General features: G+C 43.4%; 1 protein-coding gene across 1 annotated transcript in view; it reads right to left on the bottom strand.

Moving 5' to 3' along the window:
* The window catches only part of MYO5A (myosin VA), a 105244-nt gene that overhangs the window by 39100 nt on the left and 42005 nt on the right, over window positions 1-24139 (bottom strand). The window contains exons 5-14 of the mRNA XM_082488861.1: window positions 21178-21334; window positions 16873-17016; window positions 15548-15629; window positions 13941-14048; window positions 13337-13443; window positions 10580-10845; window positions 9933-10014; window positions 6743-6883; window positions 5827-5952; window positions 2954-3037 (exon numbers count right to left, since the gene is read on the bottom strand). Of these exons, the coding sequence (XP_082344987.1) occupies window positions 2954-3037; window positions 5827-5952; window positions 6743-6883; window positions 9933-10014; window positions 10580-10845; window positions 13337-13443; window positions 13941-14048; window positions 15548-15629; window positions 16873-17016; window positions 21178-21334 (1297 nt within the window). The remainder of the gene's footprint in view (window positions 1-2953; window positions 3038-5826; window positions 5953-6742; window positions 6884-9932; window positions 10015-10579; window positions 10846-13336; window positions 13444-13940; window positions 14049-15547; window positions 15630-16872; window positions 17017-21177; window positions 21335-24139) is intronic.

The following is a 24139-nucleotide window of genomic DNA, read 5'->3' as shown; positions in this document are numbered from 1 at the left end:
ATCTAACTGAAGATCTACTCTCAGGCCAGTGGGAGTGGAGGAAAAACCTGAAATATCTTTCCAAATATCACTCAGGGCTTCCGGTTGTCTTTCTCTAATGGCTTCAAAAATACACCCATATATAATAGCTGCTTGAAGTAACTTCTAACTAAAAATAACACCACCAGGTCTGTCTACTGACAGCTATAGCACTTCAGAAGTATTATAAGAGTAAGAAAATCTGAACTTCTCTACCTGTCAATGAATAATCTTTTATCTAGCATCTGTGCATTTTCTCCCAAGAGATAGGAGCATTCAATTTTCAGTACTAGAAAGTGCTTGAGCTAAGTACAACCTAAAAAATAAAAAAATTGGTTTTGCCGTATAAAACTTGGTGAGCATGCACGATATCCAATGAAACATGCTGCGCAACAAAATGGTACTTGTGCTCTGTGGTTGCGCCAGATGGACTAGCAGAAGGCATCAAACATTCCTCAGTAGCATCCAGCACAGCACTCCAGCATAATATAATGACTATGGATGCTACGAAGGTATCCTAAATTCCTGAACTAAAAAAGGAGTATCACAGCTTAGCTTTATCTCACCTGAGTCTGCCGGATTAGGAGCACAATCACCTTAGATTACCTCTGCAGCTGGTGGAAGAATGACACTTCCAGAGGGTGATTTAGCCCGTCTCCTTCCACTGACTCAACAAAGAGTTCAGTCAGGATGACGGGGCTGCCACCACCTCATTCAGCTGCCCGAGGTCAGATGGAGTGAGTCGGTATGCACAGGCAGCCGAGCTACAGAGCCAAGTCATTTCATCCCATACAGAAACTTATCTGAAGGCAATATGCTCTGTCTGAGACTCCCAATGCTCTCACACACCAGGGGTGGGGGTGGGAAGGGGGTGCCCAGTGTCTGGATTGCAGATGGATGAGCTCTTCTAAGCTGTCAGCATATAAGTCTCATTCCCTTTTTCCAACCCTGGGAAAATCTGCCTGTAAAACCGAGCAAGGGCATTTCAAAGGCTCCGTTTTCATAGACACTGCCTCAGTTACTGCAGTGTAAGAAAGGAGCAGCGTATGGCCTTCTGCAGCAGAGGTCAACGACAGGAGAGCACTGCTGAGATGATCCACTCTCTGGGGGCATTCACGTTTTCGTTTGGTTTTGGTTTTTAGCGTCTTATCAATTTTCTTGGTTTTGCAGAACGCTAGCAGTGTTCAAAGAGAGGGAAAACACTGATCAAAGGGTAGATAATTCACGTGGTAGAAAACAAGCAAGCAAGCATTTTTTCCCTGTAATTTTTTCAGACGACTTAACAGACATGCTGCTAACAATCTTACACATCATTTCTTTCAATACAGAGCCACAACAGAAGATTTTAACAACATGCCAGTAGCAAGCATAAAAGCTGAGGACTGTTGTATTGCTTTCATGACACATGCACGGAAACTGAACTACTTCAAAGAGGTCCTGTGGGTGGATTTACAGAGAAGACTAAAATAAATAGCTAAATACTACAGTGCCTGCCACGAGCAGTGTGTGTCATGCACTTTGGAGAGCAAAGAAGCATCGGAGCCGTGTGCGAGAGTGGGCATGGGTAGGATGACAGATGATGCGTCCAATTTAGAATTACCTTCTGTTGAATAGGCACAGCAAACCCAGAAAACCGACGACGACAACAACAACAAAAAAAATAAAATCAGAAATGCAATCCCACTACAATTACTAATAAAGAGGGCCTGCTGAAAAATAAAAATGAAACATTCTTCTTTTCAAACTCTATCTTCTTCACAGTTTAAATTTGTTGGAGTTTTTTTTTTAAAAACACTGGTTTTGGTGAAATTTACCACTGGGGAAAACCGTGCTGCTTCTTAATGTTTAGACTGAATTGACTCAACCTACTGAGCCTGCCCGAGTTGTTGTCATGCTGTTATGGTAGCTATGTCCCCATCGTCCCTTACTCAACTGCACTACATGCCTCGGAGCACCCCTGCAGCTGCGCCCTGCACAGCGCACTGCCACGCTCTGTCCCAGCCAGCTCCCCGAGGACGCCGCCCGCCTCCCACACACACAGCACTGACTTCACTCAAACCACTTCAACGCTTCTCTCAGAAGAAAGTCGGCTGTGGTTTTTCAGTAGACTATATGTTTTAATCATATAGCTGTATATATCTGCTCAGAATAGAAAGAGAAAAGAAAAATGTTGGGTTTCCTGATAGAATAGCATAATTTTAAGTAGCCTGTCCTTGATACCCAGCTTCCTGGGCCGTTAGAGCTAGCAAATCCCCAACAGCCATCAAGCGCAATGTCAAGTTAATTGCCTTTACGTTTCAGAAGAGCACAACTAGCATTTTTGCCATTAAAAAAAGCAGACGATGCCACTGAAGGCCTGTTCTATAATATTCCTTCACACAGTATTTTTCAATTCAGGTGTTATCTTTCTTTCACAGTTATCAAGAAGGCAGGACTCCGTAAGTTCTGGTTTGGGTGCTTAGGGTCTATACATTTAATTTCTCTCTCATTCTGCTTCTGGATTGGAACTTGTCTCTCCTTCAGAAATTTTCTGCTCAATTGTCTGGCCATAAACCAGGAGCTTCTGTTTTCAGATTACAAAATTAAGGGCTTAACTGTTAAGCCTTCTTATACTACTGTAGTATATTGGAAGTCCTCGATTCCTTTACAGAAAATATAGCAAAGTTTTGTGAAAGTAAAAAAAAAACAAACCAACCCAACACCCCCCAAACACTGAAATCAGTGGCTACATACGGACTGAAAGTACACAGAGTAAAATTAGGCTACAGGACTTTCTAAATTCATACAGATAGCAAAGTAAAACACATACTATGATCAATTTCAGTGGATCTGATGCTAAGGGAGAAATATTTCCTAGTTCTATATGAAATTTGATGACCCTTAATTTAAGGATTCATAACTGCAAAAGAAGAAGAAAAAAAATGCTTATACTAACCTTACTTGATTTTAGGACCTTAATTTGTTCTTCGTAAACTGTGTCTTTATTCTTTTCCAAAAAGCCTTCACATTGATATTCCACCTGAAAAACATAATTTTACAAAAAAGTAAGTATTTAATAAGAATATTTTGCATAAAATTCACCAGCTGTAACATTCACGTTTAAAATGGATAATTCTTGTGGATGTTGAAAATACTGGCTCCCAAGTGCATCTTTGTTAAATATAGATTTTCCACAAAGAGAGTGCTTTCCAGTAAAACGTAAAACATTAAAACATATAGAGATGAATACTGTTATTGCATTATACCAGATATATTTCACTGCTGAGAGACGCTTGTGGTAAGACAGCATGACTGAATGGTTCCTGTAAAGGTGAAGAATCAAAACGTGTGTTGAGCATCTCCTTCACTGAAGTTATCGGGCTGCAAAACTGTTTGAAATACAGATGCAACTGAGAACAAAGTATCTCATCCTGTCTCATTAGCTGAGAGGCAGTAAGAAGATCTGCCTGCAGCTTATTATAAAAATGCCTCACTTGTACTCAGAAAGACTATTTTTACCAGAAGCAATATGAAGTCTGAATGTTGTGACAATACATAACAATCTTCTATCGCAGGGCCACGGGGTTTCCTGGACCACAGAACAGCCAGAGTGTCAGATAAAAACCTGGTGTTTATTTCACTGTCCAAATTCAAGGCTGAACAAAACCCAAAAGCTACCGTCAAGTTTTTGTCTAAGAGTCTAAGTCTGCACCTTAGAATTCGATATTAATTAACATAAGTATGCTAATTCTCACAAAGTATCTCACGCTCACTCTTCAATCTTGTATCAGCAGAATTGCAAAGCGTAAAATACAAGAGCAGACCCTGACAGCCATTCCATTCGTTCAGAGCAGACAGACTGGAAGCCACCAGCGGCCCCTCGTTCAGCGCAGCCATTTAGCAGCGCTTACGCGTCGACACCATGCCCCCAGCTGCAAAACATTTCAAAAGATCCCTCGGGGGGAAGAAGGCAGAGGATGCGCCCGAGCTCTACCCACAGCTCAAAGCCCACTCTGACATCCCCTCGGGTACCAGGAACGGTCTTACTGCGGGACACAACGCCACGAGAGGGCAGCAGAATCTCTGCCTTCTCCCACAGAAGACAGCGTCAAGGCACAGGGGTTACTAACCTGCCAGCTACAGCTTTATTTTTGCCTTCAAAATGTCTATGCCTCCACGTAAGCACACAGGAAAACATAAAATGCTTAGCACAGACGGCGCATCACAGCTTAGAGCTTCCCCAATACCTGCTTGGAGCTACTTTTAGCTTTCCTTGGCCCTCACTGCTCCGACTAGGCATAGGAAAGCCTCGTTTTCACATACCAAAGTTTAGCCTAATGAGACGTATATGAAATATTAATTAAATCCTTCTTGTTCTCTCATCCACTGAATAAAACAGAAATCATGAACCTAAACAGTTACAGAGATGTTCTTGTTGCTTTCGTTAAGGTAGCACTACATGCAACAAGACGGGACCCCTCTTCTACGCGTAAATTCAAGAACTTGGGAGAAATCAAGTGGAGGCAAATAAAGGCCTCCATCCCCCATGTCAGCACGTACAGACCTACTGATAAGAACCCCAGAGCTTCTCCAAACTTTTTTTGACAAAGCTGACAATATTCTGACAATATTTGTTTAACAGGACAATTACCTTAAAATTATTTTAATACTTTTTATTTTATTTTAAACTGAGGAGTTGCTCGGCGTGATGATGCTTTGTGGGAACTGAACAACACATGCGCTCCGCTGAGACACCCCTCGTACAGCTTCCTAGAAACAGCCATTCAGTGACCAGCAGAGGTGAGGGTGGGAGCAGCACTTACTGCCCCAGTGATGAGAAGGTGTGTTATCCTCTTTCCTCTTTGCACATTAAGGTATTAGAAAGGTATTAGAATCGTCAGGGTTGGAAGGGACCTTTAAGATGATTGAGTCCAACCATTAACCTAACACTGCCAAAACCACCACTAAACCATGTCCCTCAGCACCACATCTGCCCGTCTTTTAAATACCTCCAGGGATGGTGATTCCACCACTTCCCTGGGCAGCCTGTTCCAGAGCTTGATAACCCCTTCTGTGAAGAAATTCTTCCTAATATCCTCCCTAAACCTCCCCTGGTGCAACTTGAGGCCATTTCTTCTTGTCCGATCGCCTGTTACTTGGGAGAAGAGACCAACTTCCCCCTCACTACAACCTCCTTCCAAGTAGTTGTAGGGAGTGATAAGGTTTCCCCTCAGCCTCCTCTTCTCCAGGCTGAACAAGCCCAGTGCCCTCAGCCACTCCTCGTAAGACTTGTGCTCCAGACCCCTCACCAGCTTCACTGCCCTTCTCTGGACACGCTCCAGCACCTCAATGTCTTTCCTGTAGTGAGAGGCCCAAAACTGAACGCTCGAGGTGGGGCCTCACCAGTGCCAAGTACAGGGAAGATGGCAGCAAACCCAACATCATTTTGGTATTGCTCTTTAGCTAAAACTACAGTGAGATATATGATTTTCTATTTTGTGTATTTCTATTAGATAACTGGAATTGATACAATTGTGCTGTGAATTGCAAATACACTAAGCTGTCATGTTTTGAAAAAGGATGGTTAGTGGTTACAGCATGTGACAGAAGTCAGGAGCTCTTGTTTGTGTTCCTGGATCTGCACAGCTGCCAGGTCAACTTTCTTCTCCTGGCCGGGTGTACAGGCGGGCACACATTTTGCAAGAAGCCAGGCAGAGCCAGCGATGCTGCTGCCCAGTCGCTGCCTGCAACAGCCGCCCACCCCAGCATCCCCCTCCCACGCTCAGCAACACCAGCCACAGCAAGAGGTACCTGAGGAGAAGTCCTTACCTTGTCAGCAAAGTGCTTGATGATAAAAGCCTTATTTGACAAACGTGGTTTTTCAAAGAGGGCACATTTATTCAAATGAGTATTGTATAGTTTTTGGGCCCAAGTGTCATCTGAGCCTTTTGGCATCTACGGAAGAGAACACACAGCCATTTAAAATGTCTTGAGAACTTTTCAGTAGCAAAAGAAACTAAGACAACAAGGGACAACACTTTGTGGTTTGCTGTCCAACTCCAACTCCTTGGATGTCCAAGCACTGCCATAAGCAAGTAAGGCAGTAACCAGCTATGCACTTGCCTTCATGATGCTCTGGACGGGGCACCAGCCAGAGCAGGTGTAGCTGCTGTGTGACACACACCACACTAGTAACACCTCCAGTGTCACACACCTGCAGGCGGGGATCCAAGAGGTGTCTGACCAAGCAGCATCTCAGCGGGTCAAAACTCATTCACCACCATTGAGAACACTTGTGATGCTTTGTGCTACACAAGAACCCCAAGCTGGGTTTCCACTGAAGTAGACACCACGTGCCATCCCCTGTACATGGCTTGTCGTAAATTAAACTGAGATAAAAGGCAAAAAGTGAGACACCAAGCAAGAGGCAATTTGGAGAAATCTGACGGGACCAAAGTCTGCACTTGCTACACTCGGGAAAGAGAAAGTTGCCGGAGTCAAAACAAAGTTTGATCAGAGACCCAGAAACAGATGCAGACACATGACGGAGAGGAGGGAAAAAAAGAGCATCACTGAAACCGTTTTTTCCCCTCCTGTAATTGCCAATTCTGTTTGTATATTCTCTAAATCCTTTCAACAGCAGAGTGTCAAAACGATGGCTGCACACAGATGACTTTTGCCTGTGAGGCCCCAGAAGCGGGACGGCTGATGACCTCTTTCTCTACGAAAGCCCTTGAACACACACCTTGCACTCCTCATCCAACAGATCCAGAACTCCCATTTTGGCCTCTATGAGGTTGATGCACGGCTGATTGTCGTAAAAATCAATCAAGGTCCATGGTATTTGTTCCTTCATATATTCCTCTTGTTCCAGCTTAAAGACATGCTACAGGGCAAAAAGAAAACAGTTTTCTGTGAAATAAAATGCAGAATAAATACATCTAACACTCACTTGAATTCATCCTGGCACATTAATCCAGGCTGTCAAGTGCCATACTAGTTCAACTGAATAAAGCCATTAACAAGTAAATGTATGAAAAAAAAATTAACCTTTTTTCCTGGCCTAAAAACAACAGACTCAATTACAGCGCTCATCCATATTCTCTGCAAATAAGGTCTATTTTTTCCTATCTTTTTACTATACTGTCCCACAATTACAATAAGCTCTCTTCTCTTATAAGAAGACCAACGCAAAACCCAGAAAAAATCTCAAGTGAAGGAACAGCAACTTATAAAGTGGGATGTGCCATGCATTTATGATTCTGAAGTTACGAATACTGCTCTATTTTGAGTAAAATTTCACTATAAATAATTTTGCGTTTCCTCGTGAAAGAAGAGAGCTCCATTTTCTCTTAAATGGCTGCTGATTTTTTCCCAAGATGATGCACTGCATTTAAATATACTCTTCAGCAAAAACCTGCAAGAATGACTCCAGGAGTATTAGCACAAGAAATCCTTGAAGCAAAATTTTGGGGAAGATTAATCTGGTAAGAAGATCAATAACAATGTGGTTGCATATTTATTCAAAAATATTATCACAAAAACAACCTGCACAGCTTCCATGAAATGTGCATAGGAGATGAATTAAAACTTGAGGGAAAAAAGATAGTAAGCTATTAAACAGGCAAACTGTGGTCTTAATAGCACAAGCACTCTTTTTAAGAACAAAGACTGCTGACGCCAGTTATTTTAAATGATGTTTTATCTCCCGTTTAAATTTTAATGCCCGCTAACGGCGCTGGCAGGCAGAACTGAACCGGGAGCATCCCTAATGAGCAGCAAGGGTTGGGGGCCACCACAAAGCCCTGGGTTGGCCTCGGCTCCCCCCAAGCTCCGAGGACAAGTCCACAAACGCCTCGCAGATCTCTGCCACGCATCTGCCAGGCACCAGAAAACTATCCTGACAAAACGGTTCACCCCTTTTTATTTCATTAGCTTAACGCCATCCTTCCCAAAGCAGTGCTCCTTAATGGCGCCCGCGGGAGCCATTTCCACCCTGCCGCTTAACGGCTGCGTTACACGCTGAGTTAATTCCTGACAGGAAAGCCAATGGTAGCGTTTTATTGGTGACCATTATTATCCAACCTATGTCCTGAAAGAAAACATTTCTCCACTGTAAAGGAATTAGCAATTATGTGGTGAAAAATGTCTTCAGACATGTACTTCAGATGTCTTCCACATAGGGAGAACTCTGTACAGTGCTGGGCTCCCCAGTTCAAGAAAGACAAGGAACTACTGGAGAGAGTCCAGCGGAGGACTACAAAGATGATCAGGGCAACGGAGCATCTCTCTTATGAGGAAAGGCTGAGAGACCTGGGGCTGTTCAGCCTGGAGAAGAGAAGACTGAGAGGGGATCTCATCAGTGCTTAGCAATATCTAAAGGGCGGGTGTCAAGAGGATGGAGCCAGACTCTTTTCAGTGGCGCCCAGCGACAGGACAAGGGGCAATGGGCACAAACTGGGACACAGGAAATTCCATTTCAACATGAGGAAAAAACTTCTTTCCTTTGAGGGTGGCAGAACACTGGCACAGGCTGCCCAGAGGGGCTGTGGAGTCTCCTTCTCTGGAGATAACTCAAAACCCGCCTGGACACCATCCTGCGCAACCTGCTGTAGGTGAACCTGCTTTAGCAGGGGGGTTGGACTAGATGATCTCCAGAGGTCCCTACCATTCTGTGATTCTGACCTCATTTTCCTTGGGGGCTGTGGGTGGCAAGGCAGGGGCAGGCTGCCCAGGGAGGCCAGGCGGGCTGTGGGAATGCGAGTGGTGGCCGGGCAGTCCCACAGCGGCCTGCCCTGGGCCAGCCTTAGGCTGCGCCTGCTGGCACACAAAGGCTCGCTGGCTGCCACCACAGGCACGGGCCTTTAAATTTAGCACAATTTCCACCTGCGTGTGCGTACCTGTATGGCAGCTTAATGGGTCCGTGTCCACCGGCACTGGATTTGGTAGCTTGGTGGGACATCAACACAAAATCCCCATCGCCCCGTCCTTCGTGAGAGGAGTGCTTATAGCAACAGCGTGAGAGGGAAGGGAACATGGGCACAGTGATCTCAACTAAAGAACCTAACCCTTACAATTCTTAACAGTGACTAGATTTTTGCTGTAGAGCCGAGAAAACTCCAAGATACCTCGCGCTTAGTAGTTACAACATCGCGCTCATGGAGCTGAAGCCAGCCGTGGCACTGCAAGATGCTGGGGCTGGAAAGCCCAGCCGCCGCTCCAGCACCCGGCCGGCTCCCCGGCACCCATCCCTGCTGCTGGGACGGACAATGGCGCGGGGGGATGTGGTCCTGTGAGCGCACGCTGCCACGGAGGTACGCTCACAAAGAGCTCAAAGCTATTTCTGTACTGCAGCACAGCCGAGCAACAGACCTGGCATAAATAACTCGCTTCATCATGATGCAGGTAAGATATATAATTACAAACGTCACTAAGGCTGAGGGGAGAGAGAGCATCGTGATCTCTCTGGAGGAGGCGCCTCTTGCCACACGTCAGTCATCAGCTTGAGGATGCGGCTGAAAACCCTCACAAAATAACGCCAGGAGGAAGCGCGGGTGGCAGATTTCCAGCAGCAAAGCCGTGCTCTCCACTGCCTGCGCACAGGCTCCTGCCGGAGGTTACGGAGATACGGCTAACTCCAACTTCATCCACACGCTGCTCTCAGTGACAGGCAATCTCGGGGTCTTAATTGCCAAGCGCTGCTTCTGTCTTATAATTGTTACTGTGATCGGAATTTCAAATAGTCCCAGAGCAGCAGTTAGTCATAAAATCTATTTCTAGGAGATAGTCGATCTTTCCCCATCCCCCAAAGCCCACGGCCAGGACAGCTGGTTAATAGACTGAAGGAATTCACCGTAACCACTGGGGACCCAATTAGCAGAATGGACTTGGGCGAGGGGAAAGGGAAGAGGAAATGCCAGTCATTTCCTACTTACCATATTGAACTGCTGCTGCAGTTTTTCGTTGGCATAGTTGATACAGAACTGTTCAAAGCTGTTGATTTCGAATGTCTCAAATCTAAAATATGAAGATACTCAAGATTACTAGTGCAGTGAAAAAAAACAGATTAAATGACCCCATAATTTTAAATTCCCTCCCCCCAGGAATAATTGCATTATTCCAGGCACAACAACAATCAAGCAACAAAGCACACAGAGAAATGGCAAACTGCAGTACACGGGCAATTCAGTGATGCTCCCTCTTTAGGCAGGGACAAGGAACACAGGGAAGGGGACCGATGTTCCTGGACAACACGTTAGTTATCTTTGTCCTCTCTAGAAGCAGCACCCTGGAGGAACCATGAGATGACAACTCCCTTGTAACTTTCCACAATGCAATACGTAAAGGAACTACCAACAGCAAAAATCTGAAATCCAACTATAAGTGTCAAATCTGAAAGTCAAGATAAAGATCTTAGATAGCATGTCAAAACTAAACACCTACTTCCTTCAGCTGGAATAAGCAGCTGCTAAAGGATTGGGGTTTTTTTTGTGTGACCCACGCAGATCCATGATAAAGACAAAGACGCTTTGCAGTAAGATAATTACGTAAGAGGTGACATATGTCTGACAAAAAGACTCACCCATAAATGTCCAACACTCCAATGAAAGAATGCTGTTTTACAGTAGCGTGAAGGGCTTTGTTCACATGATCTACAATCCAGTTAAAGAGATTAGCATAGATATGTTTGGCAAGTGCATCTCTGGCATTGATGGCATGAAGTTTAGAAATTGGCTTGATGTAGGTTTCGGTTGCAGTTGCGAGCTTCCTATGGCAAAGCCAGTGGGCCATCTCTTCATACTCCACACCCATGAGGTCACAGAAGATGGTGAGGGGTTCATGCTTGGGCTAATAAAAACAATCTCGTTAGGTCCTGAAACAGTATTACCAATAGCACCCACCCAATCGTGCAATCAGCAGAGCTGCCTGCTTGCAGTGATCCAATAATAAGCAGCAACAGCAGCTTCCTCAGCTCTTCCTCCTTCAAACGTATCAAGTTCCCTACCCACTTATCACATTCACATCACTGAAGTAAATTAGTGAATCACAGTTTCCCCAAAGGCATTTTGGCGAGCACAAGAATAGTGAAAAGCCCCACAGGCAACCTGCAACCTTCGCAAAAATGAATCACCTAGCTTCACAGGGATGGACTTGCTATTTGGAATTCTTATAACTAAGTTTTGAGTGAAGAAGCTAGAGAAACGCAGAGGACAGGACATCACCTGTGTGCTGGGGACAGAACGGACTACAGCTCCTGAGCGGTGCTCTCATCTGCTCGTATACGTCCCTGGCAGGGAGTGAGGGGCAACGGGGCATTGCAGCCCACGCCAAGAACGAAGAGGAAAAAGTATAGAAGGGCTTTAGTGCTCTGGTCTCAGTATTTAACACACTATTTTCTCACTGAATTCTGGAGACAAACATTAAGAGATGGGAAGCCACAAATGATGTTCTTTAGCTCTCAAATTGGACTGTACAAATGAAAAAGCGGACCTTTGCTTAACCAGGTAAAATCAACTAGCAGGCCTTGCACACTGATGTGGGTCTATAATAATTCTGCATTAAAAATCCATGCAGTGCGCTTACCACTCAATGAGTTAAGATACTACACCTCATGACTAACAAGCAAACCGATAGCTGGAGATCAAGAAGGACAGACAGGTCTTTCCTCCTAAGGAACTCCCCTAACACTACTTCCTCATCACGTTCACTTTGCAGCCGCTGGCTCAACAGCACACTGACAAGCAGCGGCTTGACAAGGACAGATTACAGGGGACTGTTACTACACGCCCGGTAGCTTCAGGGTACATCAGCTTTATCTTTCTATTTCCACGTCCTGACTTCTCTGGGACTTCTTCCAGTCGTTACAGCATACAGGTCCCACGGCACCTCCAAAATCCAGTTAACTGAGAGTGTCTCCTTTCAGTTTAGCCATTCCACTTCGACTAGCTCAGAAGACAATAATAAAGTAATAATAATGAACACTGTACAAAAGACTGTCACATTAGGGTTACTCAAGCTGACATTAAACAAACTGATTCGTTCACACAGCACCGTGCGGAGCCCTTCGCTGAGCTCCCTGAAGCACCACCACTGCATCACGGCGCCAGCGCTTCCCAGGCAGACCAGGCGACAGGGCTCTGCAATGGCATGGCTATTGTCAGAGAGCAGCACGGCTCAGGTAGCGGATGCCATCGAGCAGACATTCATCACCGCCTGCTAGACGTTTACCACGTCAGGATAGGATTGCACAGGAACGCGCAGCTTTGTACTAGCTCATTCAGTGGGATTCCTGCACTGGAGATACCCATTACAACACAGGCTAGCTCATCGTGTCCTGGGGCTCATCAGCTCTCTACCTGTGATCATTAAATGACGCTTTCTTTGTAGCGAAAACCTTTTTAAGACACACCCGAGCGCCAGACTATTGCTGTGGTTTCACAGCAGCTATCCATTAGATCCCACGGACAGATGGTGTCAGACCAGGCGCACTGATCATCTGTGGCCCGATGAAGGACCTGTTGTCTCAGCTCCAGAAACTGCTACTGCAGATCCTCGAGAAAGCGACTGGTAGTAAAAGGAGAAAATAACCCTGCAACTGTTGCTAGTATTTGAAGAGAAAGATGAAGACTGTAACCCAGCAGTAGGCATTCAAGGAAAGGCAAAAGGAGAACACGGTCACTTGCGGAAGAGAAGAGCGACAAGTCAGATCTCTTCTGTTTCTCATCTCCAAAATATGGACTTCAGTAAGCAGCCTTGGTCCTCATTGAATGAGGAGGTTTTTGTCAGATCAGACTATGCAGTCCTCATTGCTGACCTCCACAAAGGTAAAAAAGGACTGATAAAACCACGACACTTAGATCATTCATACGAATCGTATCTGTATATCCTATGCTCATGTCTAGACATCCCAGAGGACTTTGCACAGTATTTGCTTTGCAACTGATGAGGCCATTTTGGCATTTAACAATAAAAAAACCAACATCCGGCAAAACATTTACTGTGGGCAGGAAATGTATTCATGTAGGAACATAAAGATCTAGACACCTGCCCAGGACTTCAAAGCCTGTCTGGTAGACTGTTCTAGGATAGATCAATTAAAGTTTTGAAACAGAATTAAGGCAGCCACTGTTATAATACAGAAAGTACTATCTAAAGCTTCTAAACTGAGAAAAGTTGAATCCATCTGCAAAAAGAACTGTGAAAATCTTAACAAATTAGAAATAAACATATTGCTTGCGTTCTTATATTGTTGCTGGTTTTCAGAAGAAGTCCCTGCAAACAAGCAGAAGGCAGAGCTGTCAGAGTAGAAACCATGCCCTTCGGCTCATCTACTACTCACAGGGACAGTGCAGCTGTCAGAATCCCGAGATGCAAACTCCACATTGCCCAAGTGAAGGATGCCAGCAAGGATTCGAAAAATTCCCATCTGGTAGGTATCGCTAATCCCTGAAAAATTATTAATAAAACATTTTGAACGAAGAGAGAAATAAAGAACCACGAGCTGCTGTTGATGAAAAATTTTATTAAAAAGAGAAAAACGGTGACCGCTGTGTGTGTTTTTCTGACTATGGCCTTTGAGAGTACTGCTTGGCTCCACTTCTATTAAAAACATTTTACAACCAGATGCAAAAAAATTATTCCATTAAAACGAACTATTTAAATTGCTGTTTCAAAGTTCTTTGTCAGTGACCTCCAACACTGTATATGCTACACCAAGGGAATCCACCATTTACGTTCACGTAACGTGTGCTCCTCCTACGCTAGATATGCGATTCCACTGCAATTTAAATACCTTCTTAAGGCAATAAATTGTCTCAGTCCCAAACGTTATCAAACTCTCCTGTTTTTAAACACAACAGAGTATGAAGAAAATACACACAAACAATGTAGGAAACACGTGCTAGTGTATCGGATTTGGGATACGATTGTGTTTTACAAATTACCTAGCAAAGTGCAGGCCTGCCTGGTGTTTACCATTTCCTTAGCATCATTGACACCGTCAATCACAGGGCTTCCACCTTGCTTCGTGTAGTGAAAGTAATTTGCGTTCCCTGTAAGAGAAAAAACAAATCTTTTACACACACTGATGCAGAAATTCACAGCGCATCTGTAAAGCTGTGCAATGATTAAGTTGCTCTTGGCAGAATCCACGATTTGAATGATGTCAGTATATTTTTGCCTTCTGGCTCACAGGACCCGCTTACTCTGGAAACGATTTTTTTTTTCAAGATTAAATAGCGCAAATAAGTATTCTTGAGCCACCTGGTTCCTACAATAGGCCCTCAACATATTCTCTACCAAACCTTGGTTCAGACTTCCACACCTGTGGAATAATCACTTTGGAAGCAATTATTCTCTAAGTCTGAGCCAACCATTCAAGTGGTAAGTGCAGAGTCGACAGCAGCAGCTCTTTGGAATTATGTGGCAGACATCATTGCGCTGTCATTGCATCAGGATATTTAAACAATTCTACTTTGCCCGTTGTCTTCTCATTTCTAATTTTTCGTCTGGTTTAGTCTTGTGAGTATCTGTAATGCGTTCTGGCTGAGAAGTCATGGTCCGAGAACTGATAGCTTCATCCACCCCGGGGACAGCGCTGGGCTTTGCTGGGAGACCAGCAGCTCTCCTGGGTGCTGTGTAAATTCCTGCGGTTTCAGTGGCCGGGCTTCCAGCTGCAGCAACAGACTCCTTTTCTTCTGACCTGCTAAGGTTTCAAGAATGCTGAAAGAGTCATCTGCTAAATGGCTTCCTTAGTTATAATTACATCAGTTCCTTTCTTTCCTGTATCAGCAGATGTGAATCCTAAATGTGCCAGAACGGTGTAGAAGAGCAGAGAAACACTTCAAAACCAGAAGGATATCTCAGGAATTGGCACTGACAGGTTGTGCAGTTTTCCCACTATGAAGCTAACTTTTAAAAATATACAAGAAGCACTGAAATTTATATTGAATTTTAAAAGCGATGAGGTGATTGCCTGTCCCAAGGTCATCATAATGCCTTTCTTTCACAATGTACCAGTTCCTGCTAAATGAGAAACCTTTCCTTTATCAACATTTTAATTTGAAAAAAGAAAAATTTCACTTATCAGTTTTGTGATCACCGAGTTAGCAGAGATGGTAAAGTAATTCTTGGTAACAGCCCAAGTGAAAGTATGCAGATGCAAAATAAGCTTTTCAGGTGTTCATACCAGAAATGGTAAAATTCTCTAGTAGCTGGAGCCACGCAAAAAAGGTTTTGAAGGACCAAGAGAAGAGAATTTCATCCTCGCCACTGGAAAGCTACTCTGGAATCCAGGACATAGTAAGTCCTAGTGATCACAACTGCAGCGTATTAGAGCATGCTGAATAAACAAATCTGTTACTTTCCTTTTATCGAAAAAACACCAAATTTGAGATCTGCAATTTTAGGTATTTTCAGTGTATTTCAGTATTTGAAGGTTTAAAGTTTAGAATATAAAAGCCAGCAATTCATTTGGTTCTATGGCTCAAAAAGCTCAGAGATGCTGCTTTGTACCTACAGTTACGCAACAGAATGAACGTGAATTTCATACCTAATCGTAGAGTTTTAAACTCAGGTAATGCTGCAGAGGCACATAGTTGGTAAAAGATGTGGTAATTTCTCTCCTCTTCTGCCTTTAAGAAGAAAGGAATTGATTATTTTTTCACAACTTAACAAGCACCGGAAACATCCATGAGTAGAAAAGAACTACTATGTTTAATGCTTTCTCTAACATTACATAAAGAGCATAGAAGCTGCATGGAAAAAGGAAAGATAAATCAGCATCTATCATTTCCTTTTTCATTAATTTAATCCATTTGCAACAGCAAGAAGCATGCAGACGTTTTCATTTAAAAAAAATGTATGATTTCACTTTTCAGAACTGTGGATTACTATTAAATATAGATCAGGATTCTATGGGTGGGTGAAATGATCGTACTTAAAAGCTTTTCATTTTCCAAAAATAACTAATACCATTTGCCTCAGCATTTATAGTAAGCTGGTGAAGGGAGTATTTTTCTTGCCAAGGCAAAGCTGGAATTTTAAAATGAAGGACAAACACAGCTCAGAAGGTTATGACTCGTGACCAACACCATAATTCTGAATTTAAGCGCTCTAAATTTTTTTACGACTTCAAAACAATTGAAAAACCCAGAAAAGGTCTCACAGCTAAACCATGTGCAAGAAGTCTCTCTTATTTTTAAAATATACAGCAGTACTTCATGTAACACTCCTACACAATGCAAACTGTAATTACTTGTTTTACACCTTTAGGCAGCAGCCAGTCAAGGATGAGTCCATTTTTACTGAGCTCTAGACTCTAAGGCAGGCAAAGGTGGGGAGGAGGCGCGGGAGACAACACCGTTTGGATCGGTTCAAGTGTGAAATACCAAAATGACGAGAGTTCAAGAAGGATGAAATGACATATTCTCATTTGCCTAAATAATGGCAATTAAGACTCATCATAATTACTGCGATAGCAGTGGGTTTTAACAAGAGATTGAAAGTGAGCTAAGATGGCAGCTCTACAAACCACAACAGAGAGCTCTCCTTGAGCACGAGTGGTTTCTGCTAGGTTTGAAGTCCTATTCTATAATATTATGGTAAGCACAAACTCGTATCTAGTAGTGCACTGAAGGCATTTCATGTTTAAATACGCAGCCTTTTTAATACACATTTTACAGCTATGAATAATTCATATAATAAAGGCCTGAGTTGGTTTTCCTTCTCTCCCCCTCCCCACACGTGCTATATTACAAATACACTATTACAGCCATCTCTTCGGAGAGATACCCAATATCAGCAAGCAAGAACGTTGGTTGTTTTTTTTTAGCACAGTCCCACAAATATACAAGAAGATGATTGCATCGGTATTACCTGAAACACCACTCTTGATTTTTCCAAGAGGTAAGTTCTCATGTTAGCACCAATGATTCGATACCTCTTATCAAAACCAATTTCAATGTATTTCCCAAAGCGACTGCTGTTGTCATTCCTTGTAGTTTTGGCATTTCCAATAGACTGAAAAAAGGGAATATTGCAAAGGTTAAACAGCTTTTAGAAATTACCCAATCTATCTAATCCTCTACATGGCTCATGAAAACTTAACAGTAACTTTGTCCTGGTTTCAAAATAATCAAGAACTTAATAAAGAACGATCTCGGCCTGGTCATCAAGTTAAATCAAAATCTGGTTATTTCATTGACGTAAGATCTGGACCTGATCTTCCTAGCAATGATTTCACTTCCACACAGTCCGACATTCCAGCTAAAAATCCCTTCTTGCTCTCCGCAGTCTTTTAAAAGGGACTAAAGAGCCTAACAGAATGCTCACATACACCCAGATTTCTCCTAAGGACTTCATAAAACTATAACAATTATTTCACACTGTATATATTCATACGTGTATGTGTACAGATATATGTATAATACTTGCAACGTCTGTAAGTCCACCTATGATAAACCCATAGACCATCAAACAGCCCCCATGTGCTGTCTGGCTAACAGTTTGTTATCAACCACATTTCCAAACTACTTCTGCAAACATATCACTATAGACTATTTACTGTGTGCTTAAATATAATCTAAAAATTAACATGTACAGACTCACGTTCATTTTCCTGAAACCGAATCCCTTCCATAGCAGCTCAGTTACTGACTCAGAGAATGCTGCCCTACGTGCCTAACTTTCTCAGATTACTTCAATGCAGCTTCATACACCATCAACAATATTTAATGTATTTCCTCTATAGTACGTGGTCTTGGGATGCCCAGGGCAAATGATGACTATGGTTCCTAAACGGCGTGGGTGCGCCTCTGCCTTACCTCATCAGCGTTAGGATTCACCCTGCAACAGGCATCCCCTGGATATATCAGAATTCAAGGCATGCAAATCACAACATGCCGAACTTCAAAGCAAACCATTTTCTCTTCTCAATTAGATCATGTTTTGGACATCATATAGCAATTTGCCTTCCACAAAAAAAAAAAAAAAAAAGTCCTACAGATATCTCTGTCTCAAAAGGAACAGCATTTGAAGTAATTCAGATACAGCACACTGCCTTTTATCATATGCCACTGTGTGTATGTTATCAAGTACCTAACTCAAGACACATCAAGTGCACCATAACTAAAGACCACAGGTTGTATCTTTCTCCTAGTTCACGTAGCCATCCATAGGAACTCTGTACTGCAACAAGACTTGGGAAAAACAAACGAGAGCAAATAGCAATGCTGAGCATCGGCTTTCCAAATCTGCAAACAAAAGGCAGGCACGTCGGTAAGGGTGACATGGGCACAGCGCGGGAAGCGGGGATTAGACCTCCCGAAACCCCGCTGCCGCAGCAGCAGCACGCACGCCTGACCGGGCAGATGTCGAAGCGGGTATCAGATGAACAGCTGCTATCAAGGATGCAACAACAAATTGCATCTCTGCAGTTCTAAGAAATACTGAATTCATTCAAACGGAACCTACTCAAACTGCATTTCTTGTGTTTTAAATTATTGCTACTGTGATATATTTTGTTGTTGGTGGTGGTAGCAATATAGTATTACAATATTTTCAGAAACCAATTATTACTTTGAAAAGTATTACTTATAAAAACAATTAAGAAAGTCCTTGGTACCATAAGATGGCTTACCAGAGTGCTTACTAAGCTGTACAGTTTGCATAGCTACACAGGGCAACAAAGAATGCAAGGTAGGAAATTACATATAAAGATGTGTTTGAAGACTCGACAATTTCTATATTTGCAAAAGGAAAACTGTATATAGTTATTGACTACAAAACTAATTATTTATATACTTGCCAGAAATGTATAGTGTTCACTTGATATTACTGAGTATTTAGTAGGCAAAGATGATGTGAAATTCTGACGCTAATGATGGCAGCTTATAAAATCCTGTTTAGGTTGTCCAAATAAAAATTAAAAAATTAAATTACTTTATGCTCCTAAGATTTTACAATCAATTTAGCAAATGAGGAGTTTCCTGTTTCTTTAGAAGTAATTCCTTCTAAGGAATTACTCATTTTCTTCCTAATCTACATGCGTTAATTTGTGTTTCTGCTGATTTATCGACTGAAGAGTTCGAAACATTAATTTTGCTATCCTACAGTCTGTCCCAACAACAGATTTCACAACACTCACTCTAAAACTTATTTAAAATTCAAGTGTTTGAAGTTAAAAGGATAACTTTCATCCAATTATAACAATGTTTAAAGTAACTGAAGTTTTGGATATACCTAGGATCACGAAACTGCTATTAACCCTAGAAAATAAAAATAAAGCACCACTATTGTTTTTAGGGGATAACAAAAGGTATGGATGGAAAGTTCATTTCTAGTCCTCAATTTAAGTTTCCCTGCTTTGGAAATTAAATCAGACAATTAGTGGTGAGCTGATGGCCACCGATGGGGACATGGGGTCGGAGCAGTGAGAGAGAAAGAAGGATGCTTGGCTTAGGCTTTGAGACCAAACCAAACAAGTGGCGCAGGGAAACCTGTAGACAGTTTGTACTTCACCCAGCAAACAAACAGCAAAGTGCAGACACATCCTGCAGTGTCTCTCACCGTAGCTGTCACTTAGCAGACAGGTGGTGAGGACACGGCCACCTCCCTGGCCAGATGTCTGGCCTCCGTGGTGTGCAGGGGAAGGCAGCGGGGGCGCTGGGCACCCCCGGTCCTGTTAGCATCTCAAGGTGGCCAAGGATGGAACGACACTTACTGCAAGCGTTGGAGAGGTGAAAGGAGTCCTCTGGGATTAGCTCAAAATGGCAAAACCGCCATGGCTCCCCGGGACCCAGGCTGCTCCCGCTGGGGTAGGTGCAGCCCAAGGCAAGGCTCAGCTGCCCTGGCTTCCTCCCATGGCTGGACAGTTGGATCCCACAACAGCAGAGCCCACCGCCCAGCACGGCACAGCTTCTTTTATCCCACAAAATAGTTTCAAAACACCACACAGCACCACAAACCAGGCACAATTACCTTGTGGCAGAACACACACAACTGTGATGGGGCAGCTATAGTTTGAGTAGCATGAACTTCTCACGCCAGGAGGAAAGAAGGAATAAAACACAGTTCATTTTTAAAAATACGAGAAAGAACAGAATGGCAGCGTTTTGCATTTCACTTTTCACTGCGTGCACTCCATTTACTCATGCCTATCCACTAACACTTCACACTGTTGCATAGAGATGCGAAACATCTACCAAGGCATCAGTTGTCCTGAGCATTTTCTTAGGTTGGTCACAGGCACGCGCACGTGCATGCCTACGGACAGCGCTACTTCTCTCAAGGAATTCCCCCAAGACTGCTTCTCTCTGGTGAATCATTTCTTAACATAGTTCCTTAACTTCAGCTACAACTTGAATCAACACAAAGGGAAAGACAAAAAAACAATTCGGATGAGCCTAAGGAATGTTTGCCTCCTGGCCACGACACCAGAATTACAGCATCTCCTGAGCCTCCTGGAGAACAGGAGGGAACAGTACGCGTTATCCCACAGCCTATTGCCAGCATCTATGCTCCCAAGCCAGTGGCTTTAGGACTTGACTACAGTTAGTTACACGAATTTCCAGAACCAAAACATTAGTCTGAGCTAACTATAGCAAAAGTACGTCTTCTCTCGTGTTTTTCCCCTCTGACAGGAACTGCATGCATTTCATGCAACTTTGCTCTCTCAGTCTATCTTTCCTAATCACACTTCCTAAAATTAAACATTTGCTTTACTCAAAAACTCTCTTCACTTCAAAGTCTAATCTACCTGCCCCCACTGTGTGATGTACGTGTTCGGCGGGTAAGACCAGAAGTTATAATCCTCTTTGGAATTTTACACACAAAACCAGTCTTCCGCACTTGCATTTGGCCAGCGGTCTGGGAACTACCAGTGTTACAAAGCCAAATAGATTTAAAGCAGCATTCATATGAAAATTACTTTTTTACGTGAAATACATTAACAATACTGAAACATCATCTCCAGTCTTCTCTCAGTCTTTCATAAATACTACAAAAAATGATGCCTAAAGCACGTCCCGGTAAATGGATTAAACCCAAAATTTTAAAATACATTTATTCTAGGTTCTTTGATCCTTAAAAAAGTATGGATTGCTCTCTCTTCTGAATGCTTATGTTAGCGCCAGAACAATAACTGCAGCTGGAGGGTGGGGGTTAGTGCAGTAGCTCTCTTACCTCCATGATGGGGTTGGAGGCCAAGACTTTCTCCTCAACGTTGGCTTCACTGGCAGATCCACTGACCGTGGCAAAGTACCTCATGGCATACTTAGCAGAGACGGTCTTCCCGGCTCCAGATTCCCCGCTGACAATGATCGACTGATTTCGCTCATCTCTGAAACACAAAGTCATGTTAATTACCAGCTGTTCCCTCAAGGACGCTCATTTTTTGTGTCCCTAACTTGGCAACGACCCTTCCACCGTAAATGTTAGCAATCCGGCAATAATGTAAATGCACGTGGCAGAAACCAGGCTGTTAGTGAGCAAGCCGCCTGAGTGGCTGACGGGACCGCCTGCGACCAGGTTGCCCAGCCGGGACGGATGCTGCCACCACAGCCCAGCCAGGCCGCAGAGCCGCTCTAGAGAACCTGGCTACAGGAAAGTACCTGCTACCGCTATCCACTACGGGCTTCTGCAGCTACTTCTATCCAGAGTCTCTGGTAAAGCGCTCCACTAAATTATCAGTGCTCATTAGTAAAGGTCATTAATGCCATCTTACAGACAGAGAAATCAACAGCAGAGTCGGCAACAGAAACCTTTCGTCCTTCTGAGCTAATCATCAGCTTTTCCCAGCATTGTTCTGAATCTGAAAAATCCAAGCAGGGCTGTTCAGGACACAAACAGCAGCTCTGGAGTGAAGACGATCCCTTTGTTGTGAAGTAATTTCTTCTCATTTAAAAAAAACAATCTCCATTTGCTATTAAAACAGTTTTCGCTCATCTCAAAGAGGGCTCCATCCATAAACCCCAACTGTATGACTAATAAACACACTACAAAATAACAAGGATAGAAATTAGCATTAATATAGCCTGAATCTTTTAAAATAAAGACCATTCTTGCTTTATACAGTATTTTATATTTCCAAAGCAAAAGAAGTTAAAGTGAATGATATCTCAAAATACTCCTATCAGCTGGGTGAGCTTAAATCTATCTCATGTACTGAAAAGTGGAGAAAGAAGGAACAAAATTTTATCCCAAAGCTTTACAGATCGGGGGCCGGAACACAGAAAATACAGCCAAGCCCCAGACCAGGCTGCACTTACAGCACAGTAACTGTGAACGAAATTTTGGGTACGCACATGTTCAGGCAGCACATAGACAGTCTGCACAGCTTCCAAACGCCTGCTGAGGCCACCAGTAAATGCTATGCAGGGGAAGCGAAGAAATATGCATGGAAAAAACTATTTGTGGTTTCTGTAGCCTAAAGGTCCTCCAGGAGATCTGGGGGTCTATTTCTGAGATGGTTAAAAAAAAAAAAAAGCTGCTGATGAAATTACGAAGCTAAATTACAGATCACGTTGTTACTCTCAAGCTGTTTTCTACCTTCAAAAATATTCCCCAAGCCCCCAGGTAAGAGCACAACTCCAGCATCTACTTCATGTTGCTCAAAGACGTAGGCTAAAAGAGCCTCTGGGTACGTCCCACAGCTCCGGGAGAGCCAAGGTGGAATTCATTTAACCAAACAAAGGCACTGGATGAAGCGGGTTTCCCCCATTTCGGTAAAAGGAAATTACTTTAAATGGCTGGGTGCTGATTTAAATTTAATAGGAAAATGTTAAGAAGATCAAAGCAACCTCATTTTATGTTCTCAACTTCCATTTAACACATGCGATAGGTGCGAATGACTACAGCACAGTTCACACATCCCCATACACCAAGCTGTCCGTCTCAGGGGGAAAGTTGGGGGAAAGCTGAACTGTTCAGCTCGATATGGGGTTGTGTGCAATCCAGGTTCCGTAAGCTGAACTGCCAGAGATGCCAGCCTTGGCCACAGGAAAATGAAAACACCCACCAATGAGACCTTTCCTTACAGCGGCCATCAAGCCTGCTGCACGTGCTCCTGAGGGAGGTTGGTGGTGCCTGGGATGGCCGGTGGTAGTGATGAAGACTTCCAGGTGGGAAAGGAAGAAGAAACACTCTGGCTTCTTCCCCATCCTCCCTGAGTCCACCAGCGGTAGGTAGGCACACATGCACGAGGGACAGCCCGCAGCTCTGCACATCGGGCAGTGGCATGAGCGATATGGATGCTTAGGGTCAAAAAGAGCAGTGGAAGGACATGGGAGAAGTCCAACCAAACACATAACATCTAGGCTTAAATGGGACAAACCATAACAAACAATTTTCCTCTCGCACAGACAGTTCCTGCAGTGACTCAAAAACAGAGAGCAATTTCTTCATAGGACTGGCATCGCGCTCTCTTTTATTCCTCCTGTGCTCTTTCAAATAAAAAAAAAAAAAAAGTCATACCATTCTAAAACATGAAACTTGTGATCTGATTTCAGGAGCTGCCTAACATAGGAGATGGGCAACAACATAACAAGCTCTTCGTTTGTAGATCACCTGCTCTATTTCATGTATTAAATATCATTAATATAGAAAGACCCGTGAAGCTCAAGTCCTATGAAACGTATCCTCTGATGATTAAGCTTATTTTTAGCTTAGTTCCCAAAGTACAGAAGGCTTTCAGAAAACAAAGTAATGCAACCTCAGTACTACAGACTTCTGACAAAACTGTCAACAAAAACTCTGCTGCCAAGAGAGGAACATCAAAATAAAGGTGTCTCATTCTACCTGTCACATCCCTGAAGGACACGTGTGTGAGCGTGGAAAGCGCACGCTGGTTTTGCAGGCCCGAGTCCCACCTCGGGAGAGCAGGAGTGGTAGGAAACACCAGGCTCTTCAGAGCGCTGCAGAGGAGGGAACTCCATCTTTCCAAAGACAGTAATGAAAAAATGAGGTTGAAAGAATTTCTCCTTAAAAATACCGTAGCTAATTAGCCTAGAGTTTCTGTCCCCCACGTCGTAAGATACAAAGACGTACTCTTCTCCTTAGCACTCATTCATGTGCTCAGGAAGAAGGGATCCTTTATTGCACTACTGTACAAGTACATATACACACACTTTCCATAAATTCGCCTAGA

Source organism: Vanellus vanellus, assembly GCF_965231255.1.
Source record: "Vanellus vanellus genome assembly, chromosome: 11".
Taxonomy (NCBI): domain Eukaryota; kingdom Metazoa; phylum Chordata; class Aves; order Charadriiformes; family Charadriidae; genus Vanellus; species Vanellus vanellus.
The sequence above is the reverse complement of the archived record's forward strand: the minus strand, read 5'-3'. Positions and strand labels throughout refer to the sequence as shown.